Source organism: Eucyclogobius newberryi, unplaced genomic scaffold (assembly GCF_026437365.1).
Source record: "Eucyclogobius newberryi isolate DKJ021-1_F unplaced genomic scaffold, fEucNew1.0.hap1 SCAF_16, whole genome shotgun sequence".
In the NCBI taxonomy this organism is placed as follows: Eukaryota; Metazoa; Chordata; class Actinopteri; order Gobiiformes; family Gobiidae; genus Eucyclogobius; species Eucyclogobius newberryi.
In genome coordinates, this window is record NW_027315790.1 from 34,485,750 (window position 1) to 34,506,348 (window position 20,599).

Here is a 20,599-nt window from a genome sequence, read left to right on the forward strand (position 1 = left end):
TTCATGAAAACAAAGCAATCATTTGTTTTTAAAGGTAAATATGAATTCATACCGGCGGACCCAGCTCTCCCTGTTTGCCTGAGGGGCCTGTGGTCCCTGGGGATCCTGGAGCTCCAGGGGTCCCCTAAAAACACAGAACATTGAGATGAAAACGTGGATGAGAACCTACAACAGTCGTGCAGTGGCCCCCGAAGGCTGCGCAGTGCCCCCGAAGGCTGCGCAGTGCCCCTGAAGGCTGCGCAGTGCCCCCTGAAGGCTGTGCAGTGCCCCCAGAAGGCTGCGCAGTGCCCCCAGAAGGCTGCGCAGTGCCCCCCGAAGGCTTCGTAGTGCCCCCCGAAGGCTGTGCAGTGCCCCCGAAGGCTGTGCAGTGCCCCCGAAGGCTGTGCAGTGCCCCCCAAAGGCTGCGCAGTGCCCCCGAAGGCTGTGCAGTAAGCAAAAGAAGAACGTTTGTGAAAAGAGCAGAAGACATGTTCATCTGGAGCAGGAGAACTCACGATGGTTCCTGCAGGTCCTTGTCTCCCCGGGGGCCCGTCTTTTCCCGTAAGACCCTGAAAAACAACAAACACATAATACTTATGATATGTGGAGTTCAGAACAATATAAAGTACGTGTTATAAAATGTTGAATTATAGTAAATAAACGTGTGTTATGATATGTGGGGCAGGTTGTGGGGCAGGATGTGGGGCAGGATGTGGGGCAGGATGTGGGGCAGGATGTGGGGCAGGATGTGGGGCAGGATGTGGGGCAGGATGTGGGGCAGGATGTGGGGCAGGATGTGGGGCAGGATGTGGGGCAGGATGTGGGGCAGGTTGTACAGACGAGGTGGAGGAAACAAAACGCTCCAGAGAAAGAGTCGACCACTTGACTTTGACCTAAATGAACTCACTCTTTGTCCTGCTGCTCCGGCTGGTCCTGGGGAGCCCGATCGGCCTGGGATCCCCTGTAAAACACAAACATGAGTCAAGTTTGTACTTTACAAGGGTCTGGTCAGGGTCAGGTCAGGGTCAGGTCAGGGTCAGGTCAGGGTTTGGTCAGGGTCAGGTCAGGGTCAGGTCAGGGTCAGGTCAGGGTCAGGTCAGGGTTTGGTCAGGGTCAGGTCAGGGTCAGGTCAGGGTCTGGTCAGGGTCTGGTCAGGGTCTGGTCAGGGTCTGGTCAGGGTCTGGAGTCGTACCTGGGGTCCGGGCTGTCCAGCATCTCCCTTCTGTCCTCGCTCTCCTGGACCTCCCTGTGCACAAACGACAGGTCAGAGGTCAGAGGTCAGGACGGAGCGCCTCATCGCAGGCTCAGGTTGGTGTCGTATGATTCTTACAGTATAAGTTAAGATAAGATAATCCTTTATTGTCCCACATGGGGAAATTTCATTGGTGCAACGCAGGTAGATCCAGAGGCAGATACAGAAGAACAGATCACTTATAGGAAGTCTGAAAAACACTTTCAGTAGAAGAAGATCTATAAATAAATAAAAACTCCCATAGACAAATACATAAATACATAAATACCATTGCATGTGATCACGACAGTAATTGCACATGGATTTCACAGTAATTGCACATATGACAGAATTGCACATGGTTAGGTCAGTATTGTGAGTGTTCAGGACTAACAGTGTTTGTTATAAAGTCTGACAGCAGCAGAAGGAAAGACCTGCGAAACCTTTCCTTCACACAGTGAGGGTGGATCAGTCACTGAAGCTGCTCTCCAGAGCGGACAGAGTGTCCTGCAGGGGACAGAGTGTCCTGCAGGGGACAGAGTGTCCTGCAGGGGGTGACACTCATGGTCCAGCATAGATGTGAATCTAGCCAGGACCCTCCTGTCCCCCACCTCCTGCACCGAGTCCAGAGCACAGCCCAGGACGGAGCTGGACTTCTTGATGACTCTGTCCAGCCTCCTCCTCTCCCTCTCTGTGATGCTGCTGCTCCAGCAGGCCACACCTACAGGAGCTGATGCCACCACAGAGTCATAGAAGGTCTTCAGGAGTGGCCCTGTCAGGAGCGGCCCTGTCAGGAGCGGCCCTGTCAGGAGTGGCCCTGTCACTCCAAAAGACCTGAGTCTCCTCAGGAGGTAGAGCCGACTCTGGCTCTTCTTGTACAGTTCTGTATGGTTCTGGTTCTTATAGTATGGTTCTTACCGGGGCTCCGATGATGGAGCGTCCACTGGGGCCCTGAGGTCCCTGAGGCCCTTGAGGTCCGGCCACTCCCGTCTCTCCCACGGGACCCATCGGACCCTGAACAGAGAGAACAATTAGAACTGCTCTTTGTTTCAGTGCAGTTTATGACACATAGTAAAGGACACGTTTTATGAGCCTTAAACCTGCTCCTGAGAACCTTTAGTTCAGCATCTCATCTGGCAATAAAAAGACTTCCAAATCTAAAGGAACCTGGTGTAGTCCTGGTTTTGTCCTGGTTCAGTCCTGGTTTAGTCCTGGTTTAGTCCTGGTTTAGACCTGGTTTAGTCCTGGTTTAGTCCTGGTTTAGTCCTGGTTTAGTCCAGGTTTAGTCCGGGTTTAGACCTGGTTTAGTCCTGGTTTAGTCCTGGTTTAGTCCTGGTTTAGTCCTGGTTTAGACCTGGTTTAGTCCTGGTTTAGATCTGGTTTAGTCCTGGTTTAGTCCTGGTTTAGTCCGGGTTTAGTCCTGGTTTAGACCTGGTTTAGTCCTGGTTTAGATCTGGTTTAGTCCTGGTTTAGTCCGGGTTTAGTCCTGGTTTAGACCTGGTTTAGGCCTGGTTTAGGCCTGGTTTAGTCCTGGTTTAGTCCTGGTTTAGTCCTGGTTTAGTCCTGGTTTAGTCCTGGTTTAGTCCGGGTTTAGTCCTGGTTTAGACCTGGTTTAGTCCTGGTTTAGTCCTGGTTTAGTCCTGGTTTAGTCCGGGTTTAGTCCTGGTTTAGACCTGGTTTAGTCCTGGTTTAGTCCTGGTTTAGTCCTGGTTTAGTCCGGGTTTAGTCCTGGTTTAGACCTGGTTTAGTCCTGGTTTAGGCCTGGTTTAGTCCTGGTTTAGGCCGGGTTTAGTCCTGGTTTAGTCCTGGTGTAGTCCTGGTTTTGTCCTGGTTCAGTCCTGGTTTAGTCCTGGTTTAGTCCTGGTTTAGACCTGGTTTAGTCCTGGTTTAGTCCTGGTTTAGTCCTGGTTTAGTCCGGGTTTAGTCCGGGTTTAGACCTGGTTTAGTCCTGGTTTAGTCCTGGTTTAGTCCTGGTTTAGTCCTGGTTTAGACCTGGTTTAGTCCTGGTTTAGATCTGGTTTAGTCCTGGTTTAGTCCTGGTTTAGTCCGGGTTTAGTCCTGGTTTAGACCTGGTTTAGTCCTGGTTTAGATCTGGTTTAGTCCTGGTTTAGTCCGGGTTTAGTCCTGGTTTAGGCCTGGTTTAGGCCTGGTTTAGTCCTGGTTTAGTCCTGGTTTAGTCCTGGTTTAGTCCTGGTTTAGTCCTGGTTTAGTCCTGGTTTAGTCCGGGTTTAGTCCTGGTTTAGACCTGGTTTAGTCCTGGTTTAGTCCTGGTTTAGTCCTGGTTTAGTCCGGGTTTAGTCCTGGTTTAGACCTGGTTTAGTCCTGGTTTAGTCCTGGTTTAGTCCTGGTTTAGTCCGGGTTTAGTCCTGGTTTAGACCTGGTTTAGTCCTGGTTTAGGCCTGGTTTAGTCCTGGTTTAGGCCGGGTTTAGTCCTGGTTTAGTCCTGGTTTAGTCCTGGTTTAGTCCTGGTTTAGTCCGGGTTTAGTCCGGGTTTAGACCTGGTTTAGTCCTGGTTTAGTCCTGGTTTAGTCCTGGTTTAGTCCTGGTTTAGACCTGGTTTAGTCCTGGTTTAGTCCGGGTTTAGTCCGGGTTTAGACCTGGTTTAGTCCGGGTTTAGTCCGGGTTTAGACCTGGTTTAGTCCTGGTTTAGACCTGGTTTAGTCCGGGTTTAGTCCTGGTTTAGACCTGGTTTAGTCCTGGTTTAGTCCTGGTTTAGTCCTGGTTTAGTCCGGGTTTAGTCCTGGTTTAGACCTGGTTTAGTCCTGGTTTAGGCCTGGTTTAGTCCTGGTTTAGGCCGGGTTTAGTCCTGGTTTAGTCCTGGTTTAGTCCGGGTTTAGTCCGGGTTTAGACCTGGTTTAGTCCTGGTTTAGTCCTGGTTTAGTCCTGGTTTAGTCCTGGTTTAGACCTGGTTTAGTCCTGGTTTAGTCCGGGTTTAGTCCGGGTTTAGACCTGGTTTAGTCCTGGTTTAGACCTGGTTTAGTCCGGGTTTAGTCCTGGTTTAGACCTGGTTTAGTCCTGGTTTAGTCCTGGTTTAGACCTGGTTTAGTCCTGGTTTAGATCTGGTTTAGTCCTGGTTTAGTCCTGGTTTAGTCCGGGTTTAGTCCTGGTTTAGACCTGGTTTAGTCCTGGTTTAGATCTGGTTTAGTCCTGGTTTAGTCCGGGTTTAGTCCTGGTTTAGACCTGGTTTAGGCCTGGTTTAGGCCTGGTTTAGTCCTGGTTTAGTCCTGGTTTAGTCCTGGTTTAGTCCTGGTTTAGTCCTGGTTTAGTCCGGGTTTAGTCCTGGTTTAGACCTGGTTTAGTCCTGGTTTAGTCCTGGTTTAGTCCTGGTTTAGTCCACAAACACTTGAATGATTGTTGAGGCTATAGGAGGGCTCTAGGAGGATGGGAGGGCATCTGACTCACTCGCCTTTGTTCCTACAGTCTCTCATGGACCTGGGACCAGCTCCAGCCCGGACCCTTCAGACCACTTTAAGTTGGTCTCAGCCGGTCTCGCTCTGCTCTGCCTGATTCTGCTCCTCACCATCGGCTTCCTGTCCTACTTCTGTGAGCTACTACTACTGCTACTACTACTTTTACTACTACAAAAACATATTCACAGAGAAAAGGTGTACAAGTACAACCTCATTTTTAAAGTACAACCTCATTTTTAAAGTACAACCTCATTTTTCTGAAATGATTGGAAGCTGCAGAAACAACAGCGTGTCCTGTTGCCACAGTAACAGATCAACTCATTCAATTTCAATTCCATTTATTTTTGTAAGGCCCAAAATCACAACAACAGTCGCCTCTGAGGGCCAAAGTAAAAAACTAATCAAGCAATGTCTGTGGTGGCGAGGGACGACGTCCCAGAGTCCTCTGTCCTTAGCCCCTCCTTCTCGGCCAGGAAAAACTACAAAAACCCTCCAGCTCAGCCGCCGTTAGAAACTCATGTCCATATCAAGTGTCATGAGTTTAATAATTCTTTAATGACAAAGTTCAGGGCATTAAAAATGATATAAATCCCACGATGCAAAAAATGACCCTAAAACCACCTGGACACTTAGAGCGGACTCACTTTGCACCTGTAACTGACAAAACTGTCCATGAGATCATCACAGTCTGAGTTCATCTACAGCTGCTCCATGTGTCACCTCCAGATTTATAAAGTCTGTGTTTGCATCACTCACATAGTTAAAGCTTCAATCTGGAACGTTCCCAATGTCTTTGAAAACTGCGGTCATAAAGCCTCTGCTAAAGAAGAGCAGGGGTCAGGGGTCAGGGGGAGGGGTCATAAAGCCTCTCCTAAAGAAGAGCAGGGGTCAGGGGTCAGGGGGAGTGGTCATAATGCCTCTCCTAAAGAAGAGCAGGGGTCAGGGGTCAGGGGGAGTGGTCATAGTGCCTCTCCTAAAGAAGAGCAGGGGTCAGGGGTCAGGGGGAGGGGTCATAAAGCCTCTCCTAAAGAAGAGCAGGGGTCAGGGGTCAGGGGGAGTGGTCATAATGCCTCTCCTAAAGAAGAGCAGGGGTCAGGGGTCAGGGGGAGTGGTCATAGTGCCTCTCCTAAAGAAGAGCAGGGGTCAGGGGTCAGGGGGAGGGGTCATAAAGCCTCTCCTAAAGAAGAGCAGGGGTCAGGGGTCAGGGGGAGTGGTCATAATGCCTCTCCTAAAGAAGAGCAGGGGTCAGGGGTCAGGGGGAGGGGTCATAAAGCCTCTCCTAACGAAGAGCAGGGGTCAGGGGGCGTGGTCATAAAGCCTCTCCTAACGAAGAGCAGGGGTCAGGGGTCAGGGGGAGTGGTCATAATGCCTCTCCTAAAGAAGAGCAGGGGTCAGGGGGAGGGGTCATAAAGCCTCTCCTAAAGAAGAGCAGGGGTCAGGGGTCAGGGGGAGTGGTCATAATGCCTCTCCTAAAGAAGAGCAGGGGTCAGGGGTCAGGGGGAGGGGTCATAAAGCCTCTCCTAAAGAAGAGCAGGGGTCAGGGGTCAGGGGGAGTGGTCATAATGCCTCTCCTAAAGAAGAGCAGGGGTCAGGGGGAGGGGGGAGGGGTCATAATGCCTCTCCTAAAGAAGAGCAGGGGTCAGGGGTCAGGGGGAGTGGTCATAATGCCTCTCCTAAAGAAGAGCAGGGGTCAGGGGTCAGGGGGAGTGGTCATAATGCCTCTCCTAAAGAAGAGCAGGGGTCAGGGGTCAGGGGGAGGGGTCATAATGCCTCTCCTAAAGAAGAGCAGGGGTCAGGGGTCAGGGGGAGTGGTCATAGTGCCTCTCCTAAAGAAGAGCAGGGGTCAGGGGTCAGGGGGAGTGGTCATAGTGCCTCTCCTAAAGAAGAGCAGGGGTCAGGGGTCAGGGGGAGGGGTCATAAAGCCTCTCCTAAAGAAGAGCAGGGGTCAGGGGTCAGGGGGAGTGGTCATAATGCCTCTCCTAAAGAAGAGCAGGGGTCAGGGGTCAGGGGGAGGGGTCATAAAGCCTCTCCTAACGAAGAGCAGGGGTCAGGGGGCGTGGTCATAAAGCCTCTCCTAATGAAGAGCAGGGGTCAGGGGTCAGGGGGAGTGGTCATAATGCCTCTCCTAAAGAAGAGCAGGGGTCAGGGGTCAGGGGGAGTGGTCATAATGCCTCTCCTAAAGAAGAGCAGGGGTCAGGGGTCAGGGGGCGTGGTCATAAAGCCTCTCCTAATGAAGAGCAGGGGTCAGGGGTCAGGGGGAGTGGTCATAATGCCTCTCCTAAAGAAGAGCAGGGGTCAGGGGTCAGGGGGAGTGGTCATAATGCCTCTCCTAAAGAAGAGCAGGGGTCAGGGGGAGGGGGGAGGGGTCATAATGCCTCTCCTAAAGAAGAGCAGGGGTCAGGGGTCAGGGGGAGTGGTCATAATGCCTCTCCTAAAGAAGAGCAGGGGTCAGGGGTCAGGGGGAGTGGTCATAATGCCTCTCCTAAAGAAGAGCAGGGGTCAGGGGTCAGGGGGAGGGGTCATAATGCCTCTCCTAAAGAAGAGCAGGGGTCAGGGGGAGTGGTCATAATGCCTCTCCTAAAGAAGAGCAGGGGTCAGGGGTCAGGGGGAGTGGTCATAGTGCCTCTCCTACAGAAGAGCAGGGGTCAGGGGGAGGGGGGAGGGGTCATAATGCCTCTCCTAAAGAAGAGCAGGGGTCAGGGGTCAGGGGGAGTGGTCATAGTGCCTCTCCTACAGAAGAGCAGGGGTCAGGGGTCAGGGGGAGTGGTCATAGTGCCTCTCCTACAGAAGAGCAGGGGTCAGGGGTCAGGGGGAGTGGTCATCTTGCTGCATTACTGAGTCCTTACAACATTGGCGCTGCCCTCAGGTCGACCCTGGTTCTTACTTATACTTTGACAAATATCATGATCTAATGCTGTGGTTTGTGTTTTCAGATTTAAAGAAAGAAAAGCCTTATCAAGCGTCAGGTGAGAACATTTATGATCGTCTCTAACAAAATAGATCCAGATACACAATTCCTTGTTTAGACCAAAAAGAATTGATCAATATTTGTTGTATCTTAGAGTCTGTGTCGAGCGTGTGCTCGGAGCCCTGGAGGCGCTTCAAGTGCAGCTGCTTCTTTGTGTCTTTGGAGCCCAAGACCTGGAGCCAGAGCAAAGACGACTGTGAGAAGAGAGGGGCCAACCTGACCGTGATCGAGAACCGAGCCAAACAAGTGACGTCCCTTTTAAACACGCTTGTGGTCGCTGGGGCAACGATGTCTGCATTTTCAAAAGCTCATTGACAAAAACAGTGCTGTTTGAAAACACTTTTAAAACATCGATAATGATCTGTGGATGTTTTGCCCGTGTGACTGAGCTAAAAGTCCCATCTATACGGCGCCAACATTAAGGTTGATGTGTGTTTTGGCAGGAGTTCTTTAAGGATCTGAGGATGGAGAACGACCTGTGGATCGGACTGTACTACCACAAGAAGAAGTGGACCTGGGTCAACGGCATCCTCTTCGCATATAAGTAAAACCATATCACTATTTAGTTCAGCTGACAACAAACAGCGTCTTGATCATTTCCATAACGTTTTGAAGCTATTGCGACCTGGCTCTGGTCAGATTGAAATGTGAAAGGCTCTTGCTGAACGAGACCTGGGAATGTCGCCATGACGATGATTAAAATATGAAAAGCACAAATCAAACTGAAAGATGAGAAAAGCTATGGCCTCGTGAAGTAACCCAAAAAGACTGACCACGTGGAGCACAAGGATCTGACCACTGGTCCTGAGCCGACGCCCCAGAGTCTGACCCACAGTCAACTCTGGGTCAAATGCTCAGGACACAATGACCTTAAACTGGCTGAAGTCTGTTGGCGTTGCCATGTTCGTTTTGGTTCGTTTGGACGTTTCACCTTTGGCTCCGCCCAAACCACAATGCTGCCTTGTGATTGGTCCAAACCACTGGTATTTGTGCTGACAGTAAAGACTTTGAACTTTGTGCCAGTTTTAGGATAAGATCAGTAATGACAGAGAAATGAACCATGAACCACGTCAGATATCTTCATGTATTTATTTAACAGACAAAACTCTGACTTACATTTAGGCTCTTTGGATCTATTTATTTATTTATTCTTTCATATTTTAAATCTAGAGCCTGTTTTATCTCCTGACTGGTTCTTGTGGTTCCAGGGGCTGGAAGTCCGGCGTCAATGAAAACGACGCAAAAGAAGGATCAGCCGCATTTGTGACGAAGGAAGGACTCTTGGACCACACCCACAATGGGCACAAGGGCTCCGTGTGCCAGAGGGACGTCTAACATGGTCCCTGTCCTGGACCATGGTCCCTGTCCTGCACCATGGTCACTGCTCTGGACCATGGTCCCTGTCCTGTACCATGGTCACTGCTCTGGACCATGGTCCCTGTCCTGCACCATGGTCACTGCTCTGGACCATGGTCCCTGTCCTGCACCATGGTCACTGCTCTGGACCATGGTCCCTGTCCTGTACCATGGTCACTGCTCTGGACCATGGTCCCTGTCCTGCACCATGGTCACTGCTCTGGACCATGGTCCCTGTCCTGGACCATGGTCCCTGTCCTGCACCATGGTCACTGCTCTGGACCATGGTCCCTGTCCTGGACCATGGTCCCTGTCCTGCACCATGGTCACTGCTCTGGACCATGGTCCCTGTCCTGCACCATGGTCACTGCTCTGGACCATGGTCCCTGTCCTGGACCATGGTCCCTGTCCTGTACCATGGTCACTGCTCTGGACCATGGTCCCTGTCCTGTACCATGGTCACTGCTCTGGACCATGGTCCCTGTCCTGGACCATGGTCCCTGTCCTGTACCATGGTCACTGTCCTGCTCTGGACCATGTTTTCACTACTTGCAGTGCTGGTAAAATACTTTGAAATGTATTTGTTACAGAATATTAAATACCTACATTAATACATTCTGTTCATGCTTTATTCAGAAAATATATTTTTTTAAAGCAGTTTAATCCCACTTTAACCCTGGTTTAATCCCACTTTAGTCCTGGTTTAATCCCACTTTAGTCCTGGTTTAATCCCACTTTAGTCCTGGTTTAATCCCTCTGTAGTCCTGGTTTAATCCCACTTTAGTCCTGGTTTAATCTAACTTTAGTCTTGGTTTAATCCCTCTGTAGTCCTGGTTTAATCCCACTTTAGTCCTGGTTTAATCTAACTTTAGTCTTGGTTTAATCCCACTGTAGTCCTGGTTTAATCCCACTTTAGTCCTGGTTTAATCTAACTTTAGTCTTGGTTTAATCCCTCTGTAGTCCTGGTTTAATCCCACTTTAGTCCTGGTTTAATCTAACTTTAGTCTTGGTTTAATCCCACTGTAGTCCTGGTTTAATCCCACTTTAGTCCTGGTTTAATCTAACTTTAGTCCTGGTTTAATCCCACTTTAGTCCTGGTTTAATCTAACTTTAGTCTTGGTTTAATCCCACTTTAGTCCTGGTTTAATCCTACTTTAGTCCTGGTTTAATCCCACTTTAGTCCTTGTTTAATCCCACTTTAGTCCTGGTTTAATCTAATTTTAGTCTTGGTTTAATCCCACTTTATCCCTGGTTTAATCCCACTTTAGTCCTGGTTTAATCCCACTTTAGTCCTGGTTTAATCTAACTTTAGTCTTGGTTTAATCCCACTTTAGTCCTGGTTTAATCTAACTTTAGTCTTGGTTTATTCCCACTTTAGTCCTGGTTTAATCCCACTTCAATCCTGGTTTAGTCCTGGTTTAATTCCACTTTAGTCCTGGTTTAGTCCTGGTTTAATCCCACTTTAGTCCTGGTTTAATCTAACTTTAGTCTTGGTTTAATCCCACTTCAATCCTGGTTTAATCCTACTTTAGTCCTGGTTTATTCCCACTTTAGTCCTGGTTTAATCTAACTTTAGTCTTGGTTTAATCCCACTTCAATCCTGGATTAATCCCACTTTAGTCCTGGTTTATTCCCACTTTAGTCCTGGTTTAATCCCACTTTAGTCCTGGTTTAGACCTGGTTTAATCCCACTTTAGTCCTGGTTTAGTCCTGGTTTAATCCCACTTTAGTCTTGGTTTAGTCCTGGTTTAATCCCACTTTAGTCTTGGTTTAATCCCACTTCAATCCTGGTTTAATCCTACTTTAGTCCTGGATTAATCCCACTTTAGTCCTGGTTTAATCCCACTTTAGTCCTGGTTTAGTCCTGGTTTAGTCCTGGTTTAATCCCACTTTAGTCTTGGTTTAGTCCTGGTTTAATCCCACTTTAGTCTTGGTTTAATCCCACTTCAATCCTAGTTTAATCCTACTTTAGTCTTGGTTTAATCACTCTTTAGTCCTGGTTTAATCTAACTTTAGTCTTGGTTTAATCCCACTTTAGTCCTTGTTTAATCCCACTTTAGTCCTGGTTTAATCTAACTTTAGTCTTGGTTTAATCACACTTTAGTCCTGGTTTAATCTAATTTTAGTCTTGGTTTCATCCCACTTTAGTCCTGGTTTAATCCCACTTTAGTCCTTGTTTAATCCCACTTTAGTCCTGGTTTAATCTAACTTTAGTCTTGGTTTATTCCCACTTTAGTCCTGGTTTAATCCCACTTCAATCCTGGTTTAGTCCTGGTTTAATCCCACTTTAGTCCTGGTTTAATCTAACTTTAGTCTTGGTTTAATCCCACTTCAATCCTGGATTAATCCCACTTTAGTCCTGGTTTAGTCCTGGTTTAGTCCTGGTTTAGTCCTGGTTTAATCCCACTTTAGTCTTGGTTTAATCCCACTTCAATCCTGGTTTAATCCTACTTTAGTCCTGGATTAATCCCACTTTAGTCCTGGTTTAATCCCACTTTAGTCCTGGTTTAGTCCTGGTTTAGTCCTGGTTTAATCCCACTTTAGTCCTGGTTTAGTCCTGGTTTAATCCCACTTTAGTCCTGGTTTATTCCCACTGTAGTCCTGGTTAAATCCTAGATTTAGTTCCTGGTACAGTCTTGGTCTAGCCCTGGTTTAGTTCTGGTTTAGTCTTAGTTCTTTAGTTCTCAGTTCCTCAGTGGTGGAACCCTTTTAAACAGTGGAACATCTCACATTTCAGCAAACCCACATCCTGCAGCGGTGTCGATCAGACGCGCTGATAGGGCCCTGTCATCAGCTCAACGGTCCCGCCCACTTTCACGTCTGCCGTGGTTTTAAAAGTATCAGATCTTAGGAGTTCAAAGTCACCATGGATGTGCATAACACAGCATGGATCTGCTCTACAGCGCCCCCTTCAAACACTCCACATCAGACTGAACAAAAAGGCCAATGAGGACAATCCCTTATTGGAGCCATTATTCAGCTCCAAAGACGTGTTTGTGTCAGTGAAAGGACTTTAACACGTTTGTGGAGCCAAAACCAAACTAATGAGAACTAATGAGATTTCTTTCAAAATAGTACAGTTTGTGTGGTTAAATGGACAAACATCTGATCTGACATCAGGAGTCCCACAGGGGTGTGTTTTATCGCCCCTTCTTTTTATTGTATACAGTTGTAGGGGATGACCTGGTTGTGCTGTCACTTCTTCAGGGCGATGGTCCTGGCCTTTTTTGACCCTTTCTTCTTCTGTGACTTGCTGCAATCAGAACTACTTGGACCTAAATGACTCAAAAATCAAATAACTAATTGTAGATTTATGCAGAGTCTCCTCAGGGTGCAGAGGAAACCCAGTCGCCTCAGGGTGCAGAGGAAACCCAGTCTCCTCAGGGTGCAGAGGAAACACAGTCGCCTCAGGGTGCAGAGGAAACCCAGTCTCCTCAGGGTGCAGAGGAAACCCAGTCGCCTCAGGGTGCAGAGGAAACCCAGTCTCCTCAGGGTGCAGAGGAAACCCAGTCGCCTCAGGGTGCAGAGGAAACCCAGTCGCCTCAGGGTGCAGAGGAAACCCAGTCGCCTCAGGGTGCAGAGGAAACCCAGTCGCCTCAGGGTGCAGAGGAAACCCAGTCTCTTCAGGGTGCAGAGGAAACCCTGCACCCAGCGTGCAGAGGAAACCCAGTCGCCTCAGGGTGCAGAGGAAACCCAGTCTCCTCAGGGTGCAGAGGAAACCCACTCGCCTCAGGGTGCAGAGGAAACCCAGTCTCCTCAGGGTGCAGAGGAAACCCAGCAGCCAGGGTGCAGAGGAAACCCAGTCGCCTCAGGGTGCAGAGGAAACCCAGTCTCTTCAGGGTGCAGAGGAAACCCAGTCGCCTCAGGGTGCAGAGGAAACCCAGTCTCTTCAGGGTGCAGGGGAAACCCAGCACCCAGGGTGCAGGGGAAACCCAGCACCCAGGGTGCAGAGGAAACCCAGCACCCTTGGTGCAGGAGAAAGGATCTTACTGGGAAAGTCGGGTCAAACAGATCAAACTATTGGCCTGGACCAGAGGCACATTTTATCTTCAGGTTTGACCCTAATGCCTCAGATGCCCCGGATCAGAAACAATCACTATTCTACATCCTTTATATCTTCTGCGATTAGATGATTGAACTCTGTCTGCTGCTGCTGTAAGAAATAGCTGTTTACCTATATAGTAGAAAAAACTTCAGTCGTAGTCATCTGGACTCAGTTAGAAAAAAGTAGACGTTTCGACTTCATCCAAGAGTCATTGTCAATAAAAGAATTTAGGTCGAGAACTCAGATATTTATACTATTCTGTGTAAGTCCAGGTCCCAGTGGGCGGAGCCTCCTGAAGAGGAAAGAGTTGTTTGTTTCAACAGAAACTTACCCTCTTTGTATCTACCGGTAGATACAAAGAGGGTAAGTTTCTGTTGAAACAAACAACTCTTTCCTCTTCAGGAGGCTCCGCCCAATGGGCTGGACTTACCACAGAATAGTATAAATATCTGAGTTCTCGACCTAAATTCTTTTATTGACAATGACTCTTGGATGAAGTCGAAACGTCTATTTTTTCTAACTGAGTCCAGATGAAACAACTGAAGCTTTTTCTACTATGGAACCCTGCTGGACCAATGAGGGATTACACCGACATGTTTACCTATATATATTTACTCTTATTATATATATTTTCTCTTATGTGGCCTGACTGTGAGCTGTCAGGGCAGATACTTGCACAGTTGTTTTATATGTCGGTGTAATCCCTCATTCGTCCAGCAGGGTTCCATTGTAGACAAAGCTTCAGTCGTCTGGACTCTCATCATCATCATCATCTGGACTCTCATCATCATCATCATCATCATCATCATCATCATCTGGACTCTCATCATCATCATCATCATCATCATCATCATCATCTGGACTCTCATCATCATCATCATCATCATCATCATCATCATCATCGTCTGGACTCTCATCATCATCATCATCATCTGGACTCTCATCATCATCATCATCATCTGGACTATCATCATCATCATCTGGACTTTCATCTTCATCATCTGGACTTTCATCATCATCATCATCTGGACTATCATCATCATCATCTGGACTATCATCATCATCATCTGGACTCTCATCATCATCATCTGGACTTTCATCTTCATCATCTGGACTATCATCATCATCATCTGGACTATCATCATCATCATCTGAACTCTATTCATCATCATCATCATCATCACCATCATCATCATCTGGACTCTCATCATCATCATCATCATCATCATCTGGACTCTCATCATCATCATCATCATCTGGACTCTCATCATCATCATCATCCTCATCATCATCTGGACTCTCATCATCATCCTCATCATCATCTGGACTCTCATCATCATCATCATCATCATCATCATCATCATCATCTGGACTCTCATCATCATCCTCATCATCATCTGGACTCTCATCATCATCATCATCATCATCATCATCATCATCATCTGGACTCTCATCATCATCATCATCTGGACTCTCATCATCATCATCTGGACTTTCATCTTCATCATCTGGACTTTCATCATCATCATCATCATCTGGACTCTCATCGTCATCATCATCATCATCTGGACTCTCATCATCATCATCATCATCATCATCATCTGGACTCTCATCATCATCCTCATCATCATCTGGACTCTCATCATCATCATCATCATCATCATCTGGACTCTATTCATCATCATCATCATCATCATCATCTGGACTCTCATCATCATCATCTGGACTCTCATCATCATCATCATCATCATCTGAACTCTCATCATCATCATCATCATCATCATCATCATCATCATCGTCATCATCTGGACTCTTCTCATCATCATCATCATCTGAACTCTCATCATCATCATCATCATCATCACCTGAACTCTCATCATCATCATCATCATCTGGACTCTCATCATCATCATCATCATCATCATCTGAACTCTCATCATCATCATCATCATCATCATCATCATCATCATCATCTGGACTCTTCTCATCATCATCATCATCATCATCATCATCATCTGGACTCTTCTCATCATCATCATCATCATCATCATCATCTGAACTCTCATCATCATCATCATCATCATCATCATCATCATCTGAACTCTCATCATCAGCTTCATCATCATCATCATCATCATCATCATCATCACCTGAACTCTCATCATCATCATCATCTGAACTCTCATCATCATCATCATCATCATCTGGACTCTTCTCATCATCATCATCATCATCATCATCTGAACTCTCATCATCATCATCATCATCATCATCATCATCATCTGAACTCTCATCATCAGCTTCATCATCATCATCATCATCATCATCATCATCACCTGAACTCTCATCATCATCATCATCTGAACTCTCATCATCATCATCATCATCACCTGAACTCTCATCATCATCATCATCATCTGGACTCTCATCATCATCATCATCATCATCATCTGAACTCTCATCATCATCATCATCATCATCATCATCATCATCATCATCATCTGAACTCTCATCATCATCATCATCATCATCATCATCATCATCTGAACTCTCATCATCATCATCATCATCATCATCATCATCATCATCATCATCATCATCATCATCTGGACTCTTCTCATCATCATCATCATCATCATCATCTGAACTCTCATCATCATCATCATCATCATCATCATCATCTGAACTCTCATCATCAGCTTCATCATCATCATCATCATCATCATCATCATCATGATCAGTCCTGTTTGAGTTCTCTTACCACTGGGCCGGGCTCTCCTCTGTCTCCTCGGGCTCCTCTGATGCCAGGACCTCCCTTTGGTCACAAACAAAAGAACGGTGAGTTTTAAAGTTAAAAACATGTGAAACCAGTGTTTTTTTCATGGTTTATTTACGTAAAATAAAAATATGGATTATTAGTTAGAAAATAATTGAACAGGTTCTAATGTGTTTATTAATATGTTACTATGTATTTCTGTTCTGTATGTAGGGCATCTGGTTCTTTCCATCTGTTTGAAGATGAAACTAAAGCTTATTTCTCAGGCCAGAGAAATACTACGAGAAATAATAAGTTTTACTGGAATAAATTATGACAGAATATAAGCCAATCTCTATGTGTGGTATTCAAAAACAAATAGATCTAATTTGGATTGATTGTGAGTCCAATTGACCAATCAATCTCTGTGGGTGCTCTGTGGGTGCTCTGTGGGTGCTTCTCTGTGGGTGCTCTGTGGGTGCTCTGTGGGTGCTTCTCTGTGGGTGCTCTGTGGGTGCTCTGTGGGTGCTTCTCTGTGGGTGCTCTGTGGGTGCTCTGTGGGTGCTTCTCTGTGGGTGCTCTGTGGGTGCTCTGTGGGTGCTCTGTGGGTGCTCTGTGGGTGATCTGTGGGTGCTCTGTGGGTGATCTGTGGGTGCTCTCTGGGTGTTCTGTGGGTGCTCAGGGCTCACTGGAGGTCCTGGGAGTCCTGGGGGCCCTTTGCTGTCCTGGGTGCAGGTGCAGGCTTTGGGCATCGCTGGACAGTCCGTCTCTTTCCTCTGGACAAACAAACGTTCATCAGTGATTTATGGAAACTGGATCAAATGTTTATTGAACTCTAAAACACGTCGTGAGCAGAAGAAACACAGGAAACATGTTTGACCTAAACCCGGGTCAAATGTTGTCAGAAGAAGTCTTTTTGAGTGATATGTTTAAAGATATATGTCGAGTATTCCCAAAGACACTGAACCAGTGACTGAAGCCACGCCCAGGGAGAGTACGGGGTCAAACGCAGCTCACCAGGCCCGGCAGCTCGCAGCATTTGTCCCGGTTTGCCCACGACGTACTGCACACGATGTCGAAACTCTGCAGCTCCAACTGAAACACAACAGTCACATCACAGCGTCAGAGCCGGCTTGAGTTTGTCCAAGAAAATGTGGTGAACGTCCAAACGAGTGATATTTCCACTCACACTATCGTCAGGTCACAGGTCACAGGTCACGGGTCACAGGTCACATGTCACAGGTCACATGTCACATGTCACAGGTCACATGTCACAGGTCACATGTCACAGGTCACAGGTCACAGGTCACATGTCACATGTCACATGTCACAGGTCACAGGTCACAGGTCACATGTCACATGTCACAGGTCACAGGTCACATGTCACAGGTCACATGTCACAGGTCACAGGTCACAGGTCACAGGTCACAGGTCACATGTCACATGTCACATGTCACATGTCACAGGTCACAGGTCACAGGTCACATGTCACATGTCACAGGTCACAGGTCACAGGTCACAGGTCACATGTCACAGGTCACATGTCACAGGTCAGAGGTCACAGGTCACAGGTCACAGGTCACAGGTCACATGTCACATGTCACAGGTCACAGGTCACATGTCACAGGTCACAGGTCACAGGTCAGAGGTCACATGTCACAAGTCACAGGTCAGATGTCACAGGTCACAGTTCAGAGGTCACAGGTCACATGTCACAGGTCAGAGGTCACATGTCACAGGTCACATGTCACAGGTCAGATGTCACAGGTCACAGTTCAGAGGTCACAGGTCACATGTCACAGGTCAGAGGTCACATGTCACAGGTCACATGTCACAGGTCAGATGTCACAGGTCACAGTTCAGAGGTCACATGTCACAGGTCAGATGTCACAGGTCACATGTCACAGGTCACATGTCACAGGTCACATGTCACAGGTCAGAGGTCACATGTCACAGGTCACATGTCACAGGTCACAATTCACAGGTCAGAGGTCACATGTCACAGGTCACATGTCACAGGTCAGATGTTACAGGTCACATGTCACAGGTCACATGTCACAGGTCACATGTCACAGGTCACAGGTCACAGCGCTGTGGCCTCCAGCCGACCACGCGTGACCCGACACCACCAGCAGGGGGCAGCGTGGCTCGTACCGTGGCAGAGTTGTCGCGGTTGTCCCGGGAGCGCACCATCCGTCCCAGGACCTCCACTCCCTCCGTGCTGATGTTTCCCGCCGCGTTTAGGCTCTTCTCCGTCACGGATTTACAGTCGATGACGACGCGGGCGCTGGTTTTACCCACGGCGATGTGGAGCTGGACAACAAACAAACAAACAAACAAACAAACAAACAAAAAACTCGTAAACAATAAACAGACAGACACAAATAATCACATTTTAAGAAACGATGGTAAGATGGTTATACATATTCAGCACATTTCTGTTGGATTGACATAATATCGACTAAATATTGTTATCAGGATGTTAAAAACATGCTAAAAACATGCTACACGTGCTATCATTTATTTTATTCATCCGGTAAAAACCACGACAAACACAAGAGGCCTTAGGTCGCTGTGTTCACAGAAGCGTCTGACGACTTCAGATCTGAATCTTCACGTGGAAAAACCAGTCGAGTCACATGAGGCTCGACCGGTCACCTGGAAGGAGCGCCTCAAGAGAGACTCTGAGAGCGCCTCGAGAGAGACTCTGAGAGCGCCTCGAGAGAGACTCTGAGAGCGTCTCGGGAGAGACTCTGAGAGCGCCTCGAGAGAGACTCTGAGAGCGCCTCGAGAGACACTCTGAGAGCGCCTCGAGAGAGACTCTGAGAGCGCCTCGAGAGACACTCTGAGAGTGCCTCTAGAGAGACTCTGAGAGCGCCTCGAGAGAGACTCTGAGAGCGTCTCTAGAGAGACTCTGAGAGCGTCTCTAGAGAGACTCTGAGAGCGCCTCGAGAGAGACTCTGAGAGCGCCTCGAGAGAGACTCTGAGAGCGCCTCGAGAGAGACTCTGAGAGCGCCTCTGTCCGAGCGGGATGGCGGCGGTGGACTTGGGAGCGTCCCTGACCTGTCCCCTTTGTCAGGACATCTTCACAGAGCCTGTGTCTCTGTGCTGCAGCCGCAGCTTCTGCTGCCACTGCCTGGATGAGTCCTGGGCGGCGCAGACCACCCGCCGCTGCCCCGTCTGCACCAGGAAGGTCTCAAAAGACTTTCTGGACGTGGACTTTGCTTTAAACAAACTCAGTGAATCTTTCAACCAGAAGCCGCCGTCACAGGACGAGCCTGAATCCCCCACGCAGCGGAAAACAGGTAAAAAAAACAGCATAGAGTCGAATATTAATGTTATTATTATGTCTACAACATAAATAAGGAAGTATTTCAATTTTCTAGGATAGAAAAGTCAGTTAGTTTACTTTTCTATTACAAAGGATGGAAAAAACAATGTTCTCGCCTCAAAGTTGTATTTGAGCGTCACAAAAAGTGAAACTAGTGTTAAAGTGCGTAATATATTTCTGCGCCCCCTGGAGGACGCTCACACGTGTCTGAGGACAGCGCCCCCTGGAGGACGCTCACATGTGTCTGAGGACAGCGCCCCCTGGAGGACGCTCACACGTGTCTGAGGACAGCGCCCCCTGGAGGACGCTCACACGTGTCTGAGGACAGCGCCCCCTGGAGGACGCTCACATGTGTCTGAGGACAGCGCCCCCTGGAGGACGCTCACACGTGTCTGAGGACAGCGCCCCCTGGAGGACGCTCACACGTGTCTGAGGACAGCGCCCCCTGGAGGACGCTCACACGTGTCTGAGGACAGCGCCCCCTGGAGGACGCTCACACGTGTCTGAGGATAGCGCCCCCTGGAGGACGTCACGTGTGTCTGAGGACAGCGCCCCCTGGAGGACGCTCACGTGTGTCTGAGGACAGCGCCCCCTGGAGGACGCTCACACGTGTCTGAGGACAGCCCCCTGGAGGACGCTCACATGTGTCTGAGGACAGCCCCCTGGAGGACGCTCACATGTGTCTGAGGACAGCGCCCCCTGGAGGACGCTCACGTGTGTCTGAGGACAGCGCCCCCTGGAGGACGCTCACATGTGTCTGAGGACAGCGCCCCCTGGAGGACGCTCACATGTGTCTGAGGACAGCGCCCCCTGGAGGACGCTCACATGTGTCAGAGGACAGCGCCCCCTGAAGGACGCTCACATGTGTCTGAGGACAGCGCCCCCTGGAGGACGCTCACATGTGTCTGAGGACAGCGCCCCCTGGAGGACGCTCACATGTGTCTGAGGACAGCGCCCCCTGGAGGACGCTCACATGTGTCTGAGGACAGCGCCCCCTGGAGGACGCTCACATGTGTCAGAGGACAGCGCCCCCTGGAGGACGCTCACATGTGTCTGAGGACAGCGCCCCCTGGAGGACGCTCACACGTGTCTGAGGACAGCGCCCCCTGGAGGACGCTCACGTGTGTCTGAGGACAGCGCCCCCTGGAGGACGCTCACATGTGTCTGAGGACAGCGCCCCCTGGAGGACGTCACGTGTGTCTGAGGACAGCGCCCCCTGGAGGACGCTCACGTGTGTCTGAGGACAGCGCCCCCTGGAGGACGCTCACACGTGTCAGAGGACAGCGCCCCCTGGAGGACGCTCACACGTGTCTGAGGACAGCGCCCCCTGGAGGACGCTCACGTGTGTCTGACGACAGCGCCCCCTGGAGGACGCTCACATGTGTCTGAGGACAGCGCCCCCTGGAGGACGCTCACATGTGTCTGAGGACAGCGCCCCCTGGAGGACGCTCACGTGTGTCTGAGGACAGCGCCCCCTGGAGGACGTCACGTGTGTCTGAGGACAGCGCCCCCTGGAGGACGCTC

At 48.9% G+C, this 20,599-nt stretch overlaps 1 protein-coding gene across 1 annotated transcript in view; it reads right to left on the reverse strand.

Annotated features, from left to right (window-relative positions):
• LOC140361550 (collagen alpha-1(XIV) chain-like) overlaps nucleotides 1-20,599 on the reverse strand; it is a 130,648-nt gene that overhangs the window by 9,134 nt on the left and 100,915 nt on the right. Inside the window, exons 33-41 of the mRNA XM_072447261.1 lie at nucleotides 17,899-18,057; nucleotides 16,762-16,839; nucleotides 16,434-16,520; nucleotides 15,751-15,804; nucleotides 2,129-2,224; nucleotides 1,172-1,225; nucleotides 887-940; nucleotides 495-548; nucleotides 53-124 (exon numbers count right to left, since the gene is read on the reverse strand). Coding sequence (XP_072303362.1) covers nucleotides 53-124; nucleotides 495-548; nucleotides 887-940; nucleotides 1,172-1,225; nucleotides 2,129-2,224; nucleotides 15,751-15,804; nucleotides 16,434-16,520; nucleotides 16,762-16,839; nucleotides 17,899-18,057 — 708 coding nt within the window. The remainder of the gene's footprint in view (nucleotides 1-52; nucleotides 125-494; nucleotides 549-886; nucleotides 941-1,171; nucleotides 1,226-2,128; nucleotides 2,225-15,750; nucleotides 15,805-16,433; nucleotides 16,521-16,761; nucleotides 16,840-17,898; nucleotides 18,058-20,599) is intronic.